Source organism: Meleagris gallopavo, chromosome 17 (assembly GCF_000146605.3).
Source record: "Meleagris gallopavo isolate NT-WF06-2002-E0010 breed Aviagen turkey brand Nicholas breeding stock chromosome 17, Turkey_5.1, whole genome shotgun sequence".
Taxonomy (NCBI): domain Eukaryota; kingdom Metazoa; phylum Chordata; class Aves; order Galliformes; family Phasianidae; genus Meleagris; species Meleagris gallopavo.
Window position 1 is genome coordinate 1,465,263 of NC_015027.2, and position 6,371 is coordinate 1,471,633.

Here is a 6,371-nt window from a genome sequence, read left to right on the forward strand (position 1 = left end):
GGTGGGTGCTCGCGCGGGGGGCCGTGCTGTTCCGGGGGGCTGCGAATTCGTTTAGCGGCGGCTGTCGCCAAATTTATTGGATTTATCGCTCAGTTATAAGCCACAATCTGCGGGATTTTATCGATAGCTCCAGCTCGGTGGTTTCAATCCGTTTTGCAGTAGAATTGCTTAAATAGTTCGTTTCAGTGCTTCGGGTGCGTGTAGCTGCGGCAGGCGTATTCGTTTTTGAAATTCCTGTCTCTGTGTTTCCTCCCACAAATGCTGTTCCACGCACACCCGTCCAGGCGCGAACCGCTGGCTCTCATCAACCTCAAAAAGAAGAACGAGGAGACGGGGGAGGAGGAGCTGAGCTCCCGCCTGGAGCACTGCAGGGCGAGGGCCACCCGCCACATCTTCCTCATCCGCCACTCGCAGTACAACCTGGACGGCCGCGCCGACAAGGACAGGACGCTGACCCCGCTGGGTACGTGGGTACAGCCTGGACGCTGCGCTTCTCACCCAGGCACAGGGATGGATGGATGAGAGCTGCTGGCCCGGCAGCACGGCTCTCCTTCGGGTTTTGCTGCCAAAGCTTCATCGCGGATCCCTTGTAGCAGAAAGATGTTACAAATGTAGTCTTTCCATTTTTGATCTTCTAAATCCAAATATCTAAACTTGCTTTATGGCATTCAGAAAACACTCGCTTGTGAGAAAAACATAAAGCAAGTTTCCAGTTATTGTAAGGTTTTTGAGCAGGTTTTCCTGCTGGCCAATACAGTTTCCCTTGGCTGTGGCTTTTGTCTTAAACTGAGCTCCATAACAACCTTTGAGGTAGAGTTCCCATTAACCAATGGGTTGTGTTTGTTAATTTGCCGATTTATTTTCTGAAGGTCGAGAGCAGGCCGAGCTGACGGGACACAGACTGGCGAGCTTGGGATTAAAGTTTAATCAGATCATCCACTCCTCCATGACCAGAGCAACTGAAACAACTGAAATTATAAGCAAATACCTCCCAGGTAAGTGACTTCTGTTAATTTCTCAGTATCTTCTGATCCTTCAGACTGCTTCCAGTGGGATTCTGAGCTAGTCCTTGATTTACAGTGTAGTTGAGCTGTTAGTAATCAACTTCTAGACCGGTGTGAATGTCTGTAAAGAAGCTGACAGCCCTCCTTCTGCTTGTTTCCAGTTTCTCTTTAAAACATCAAGGGGGAGCTGCCCCTCAGCGAGATGCTGGTACCTGTGTGTGCTGCTGTGTGGGCAGCTCTGCTGGTTGCTCTTCCTTTACGCGTTTTGTAAGGCAAAGACTGCTGCAGGCCATCAGGAAAAAAATACGAAAAACGTGTTGCCTGCAGAGTTGTGGGCCTGTTTGCATGAACATGTGACGTAACAACTCATTTCTGAAAGGTATTTAATATTTTAGGTGTCAAAAAAATTAGTACTGATCTGCTGAGAGAGGGAGCACCTATAGAACCGGACCCTCCCGTCTCCCACTGGAAACCAGAAGCTGTGGTAACCTTTACACTTTGTTTCATGTGTTTTCATTTTTATATTTTTGAGTATGCCTTATATGGACAGTGGTAATAACTTGTGCTGAGCTGATGCTTTTCATCACAGACCTTAGATAAGCATGTGCTACTTTCTCCTCGGTAAGTGTACAGAACCTCTACAATAATTAAAAATCTCTCTGTACTAATTGAACCTCAAAAGTGTGCATCTGTGTAAAGAAGAAGTCTTTAGAAGATGTAGCCAACATGCAAATGCTGCTCTGAGCTGTGTTTAAATCTGAACTCTGTGCCATTAGCAGTATTATGAAGATGGAGCTCGAATTGAGGCTGCATTTCGAAACTTCATCCATCGAGCTGATGTAAAGCAGGAGGAGGACAGCTATGAGATCTTTGTCTGTCATGCCAACGTGATCCGCTATATTGTCTGCAGGTATGTGTCGGACTGCATGCTCACCTGTGTTCTTTATAAGGTGGAGTTCTGCTGAGTTAGCATTGGTGTATTTGTTGCGCTGGCTGAGCTGGGAGGTCTTTGTGTGCTGTGTTAGAGATGGCTGAAGGTGGGTGCTCACAGTAGGAGCAGCTGGTCCTGCAGCTTCGTTACAATGTGAATTTGGAGGTAGAGGATTTGAAAATTAGAACACTTTCAAGTGAAAATGGCAAAACTGGTGACACTTGATGCCCTTTTGTATGTCTGAGCAGTCTCTTTAGCACCATGTGCCTCTGCTTCATAGAAAGACCATACCTGGAAAAGACAACAGATAGAGCATCCACCTAGGTGCCTCCTTCTGGGGAGATGTGAATTTCATCTTTCTTAATGAAAGACTGATTGAGTTTTGACAATTCCTTACGAGTAGTTTTTGCAGTACGTACAGATGGTATTAGTGTGTTCTTTGCAATAACATCAAGTGTAGGATTGGATGGGAGAGGGCATCTTTCAGATAATGTCAGTGTGGCCTGTGAAGGAGAAAAAAGTTCTGCATCTTTGCCTGTCTCCATATCCAGTCAGCCAAGTCTGTTTGATTCCTCTTTCTCAACAAAATGCTGTCTGTAAGATAATGTGTTTTGAGTGGGACAGATGTGATAAAACTTTAATCTGATCAATAACTACAACAATTTCAGTTAATTTTTTTTTAGCTGAGCTAGTTATGTGCCAGCCTGCCTGTTCTGCAGACTGCTTAGAGCTCTTTGAAATTGCTATACTTAAAGTTATTGATCAGGTACACAGAGTATTCTTTTCTGTGCCAAAAGGGGTTGTCTTTCTGCTCCCTAGGTTTCTGGAATACTTGTGTGCTTTTTCTCATTGCTTGCTTCCATCTTCTTTTCACTGTACCCTCTGTATTATCTGCCATTTCAGGCTATCTCATAGCAATTGAATGCAATCCACAGTGTTCCTTTTGAGTCCAGCTTGATTGTAGCTATTATCTGTTCTTTCAGCATTTCTAAAAGACTGCTGTAGACTCAAGACCAGGTTATTCCTTGGCACCAGATTGAAATGTCTGAGTCAATGTCATGTTTTCTTGAGCTTCTACTGCAATTGGTTAAACTCCTCCTGAGGTAGTTCAGTTAGGAATTTTAGAATAGCTGGCGACTGGGCAGATCTGTGAGACTGCATTTCTATAGGAAGCACAATGTACTCATTCTTTTCGCATCTGGGGAACAGTGTAACTGATGGGAGGTAGTTACAGCCAATGGCTTCCATCAGCACACGCTGGTAACTAGAATGAATTAGACACCACTATCTCTGGTGGACTTACTTACACTGATTTAGTCTTATCAGCAGAAGTAGTGCTGCTTATGCCTTTGGTCTGCTGGAGAAGAGTCTCTACGTGCCCTGAACAGCATTGCTTAGTGGTACTGTGTTTGGCTCAATGACCAGCTGAACCTTTGGCATGCACCATCCTATTTGTTCCTGGGTTGCTCAGAGCACTCCCAGCATCCAGACTACATTACACCTTCTACCTTCTGTCAGTTTGAATTAATCCTGTCTACATTAATCGCATCCATCTGCTAGAATCTGCTTATGAAAGCACATTCTTGGCGCTGGTCCAGTTAGACCAAAGCTGCATTTCTGTATTAATTAATTGCAGGAAAAAAGAAAAAAAGAGTCCCAAACATGGCTCTGTAGGAGCATTTACATGCAAGCTGCAGAGCCACCAACAGCTTTTTTTTTTTCCTATTTTGAACAGAAAGTGATGCTGTCAACACACGTTAGCACAACAATATTAGCAATATTTTGATATATAACAATATTTGTCTTTCTTTCTTGTTTCTTTTCACAACAGAGCACTGCAGTTTCCCCCTGAAGGCTGGCTGCGGATGTCTCTTAACAATGGCAGCATCACTCATTTGGTGATACGGCCAAATGGGAGAGTGGCCCTTCGAACGCTGGGTGACACAGGTTTCATGCCTCCAGATAAAATCACACGCACCTGAGGATGAAGGTGCTGGCTGCCTCTGGACTCTTTGCACTCATACACTCAGCTACAGTACCACTAGATTTTTATATGTTACGTTGTGATGCTGTCTTAAAAATGTCCTTCAGCCCCTTTGCCTCCTTCATGCGCACTCATATCTGCCTTCCAGTCCAGAAAAGAACTCTAAGCCTGAAACTGTCCTGTCCTCAGGTATTCCCCAGAGCTCAAAGCCGAGCTGTGGAATACAAAAAGAGTGAATGTCTGTGTGCTCAGCAGCTGCAAGAGCACTGACTTTTTATTCCCCTGTGAATTCCTGTAACCAAAGCTTGCTCCTGTGGATATTTTTCTTGTGCAGGAAAATAATTGCTATGGGAACTGTACGAACAGTCTTGTATTGCACGCTGCAGCTGAAGATGTGCCAGCTTGTTTCAGCTGCTGCAGAGGAAGTGGCAAAGTGAAGGTATTCTGCTGTTAAAAGGAGAAAGAGTTAAGGCTTCTGTTTTCATAAGCTGAGGAGGATGCACGTTTTTGTTGTGTCGCTGTTCCACTCTGCCCTGAGAACGTCATGTAAACTGTGCCTGGAGGTTGTAGGCATAAAGAGGGTAAGAAGACATTTGCCTCAGAGCTGTGGTGCTAGAATTAACTGCTGCTTATACTGAGTGTTCCTCTATCCTCAGGAAGTACCTCAAACTATTCTGAACATTAGTTCTTCAGTCTCATAAAGCCTTCAGTTAAAACTCGATCTGTAGAAAGATGCAGGGATGGGATTTGTAGCAGTAAGACAGAAGCAATGTAAAGCAGTTTTATCTGCACGTTCTTCTGGTTACTCTTATATCTACAAGGAGTAAACTTTTCCTTCTGCTTTCTCCCATGGATTTCTATTTGTGGATTCCTTGCTTTTGGTGTAGAGAAATAGCAGTGCTGAATTCAGGGCAGTAGTACTTCAGGTCACAGGTTCTTCAGGATTGGGGCAAACCGCTGCTTAAAACTGCAGTTGCCCAAATGGTGACAGGGCATCTCTGGGCTGGCTTCTCAAGGCCAGGGCTTCGTGTAACCACCAGGCAAATGCTTGATGTTGAAGTAAAGTGCTCCTCTCAGTGGCTTTGGCACAGCTGGACTTGTGTAGGAAGAATACAGATGGCTGAGCATTTTTGAGAGGAGGGCTCAGAAGCATTTCATCTTACTGGTGTTTGATTAGCTCACAATGCCTGTAATACTGAAAAGTTCTGTATGCATGGTCTGCTTTGGTGATTGATTGTGCACACGCTGCAGTACGGTGGACATAAATAAGGTGTTTTATTGTCTGTAGATTTTTCTTATCTCCAAAAATCTTAGAGAAACCCCAGGCTGGCTCCTGTCAGAGCTGTGTGAAGCGTGATTGTGGCACACCATCCAGCAAGACAAGGCTTAATGTCTTGTTTCTTACAGGACTGCTACATCAGAATGACTTCAAGGGAACTGGGGCTAATGGGGAATAAAATACGGTCGTTGTAGTGCAGCTTGTGGGGGCAGCAGGAAACCATTGTGGTGTCTGTCTCATTGATGAAATGAGAATAATTTATCAGGTTTTTTGTCTATTAACTTTTTAAAAGTTTTGAATAAAATAACTGGTCTGTCTTTCTTTCTTGTCCCTTCAGTTGAATAGCAAAATGTTGTGTCGGTTACCACTGCCTGGAACAGGAACACCAAGCCTGTAAGATGAAAGTTCCATGCGCTATGTAAATATTGCAGAGGTGCTAGAAAGTCTTCTCAAGGTCAATGCTAAGTAAGTGCACTTCTGTTTGCTCCAGCACTGGTGGGACAGGTGTCTTCCCCCCTCCCTCCCCCCCCAGCCCTTTGTGGTGTCTGGCCACACTGCACATCCAAAACGTGTTTGCACACGTACAGAAATCAGCACTGTAACAGAAATGCTGAGTCGTGGCCTGAAGCAGTGATGGAGCACCTGGTGGGAAGGCAGGGCCAACCCAGGGGAGCTCAGGTTCAGTGATTTTAAGGGGTGGAGCCAGGTTCCTCCCCTTCCCTGACCTCATTTAAGAGGTGGCAGTGAAGGTGAGGGTATCTTGTTGGAGATGCCTGTATGCCTGAGGCCTTCTGAAGGTAAGCAGATTTTCTTTTGTTTCTGTGTCCATGGCTGCTGCATTGAGCCTTGTTCTCATTTGCTGCTGTAGCCTAGGATTGTGCCACCCTGTTGTTACTGCTGTATTTTCCATCGTATTGTAGCTCTACAACCACTTCTTTTAGCAGCACGTAAGTTGAGGTGTGGGAGGAGCATTAAATCTCAGTGCATAATTTTTAATATATTCAGATTTCCTCCTTCTTAAACATTCTGGTCCTACTTCCATAGATGCACAGTCAGACTGCCCTGTGCACACACACACGGGCCATGTTAGTAAGTCCTGTACAGCTGTAACCAGCCTGCACCTGGCCTTGATCCCAGCTGCTTATCACCTCGAACCATGAAGCAAACACAGCC

At 45.0% G+C, this 6,371-nt stretch overlaps 1 protein-coding gene across 3 annotated transcripts in view; it reads left to right on the forward strand.

Moving 5' to 3' along the window:
* Positions 1 to 5,519, forward strand: part of PGAM5 (PGAM family member 5, mitochondrial serine/threonine protein phosphatase) — a 6,142-nt gene extending 623 nt beyond the window's left edge. For 2 of the 3 annotated variants that reach the window (XM_003210870.4, XM_010719992.3), the window contains exons 3-7: positions 285 to 463; positions 870 to 995; positions 1,400 to 1,488; positions 1,781 to 1,914; positions 3,767 to 5,519. In XM_003210870.4, coding sequence (XP_003210918.2) covers positions 285 to 463; positions 870 to 995; positions 1,400 to 1,488; positions 1,781 to 1,914; positions 3,767 to 3,917 — 679 coding nt within the window. In that variant the 3' untranslated portion in view covers positions 3,918 to 5,519. The remainder of the gene's footprint in view (positions 1 to 284; positions 464 to 869; positions 996 to 1,399; positions 1,489 to 1,780; positions 1,915 to 3,766) is intronic. The other variant, XM_031555931.1, reaches the window with a different exon arrangement.
* The last annotated feature ends 852 nt before the right edge of the window (positions 5,520 to 6,371 follow it).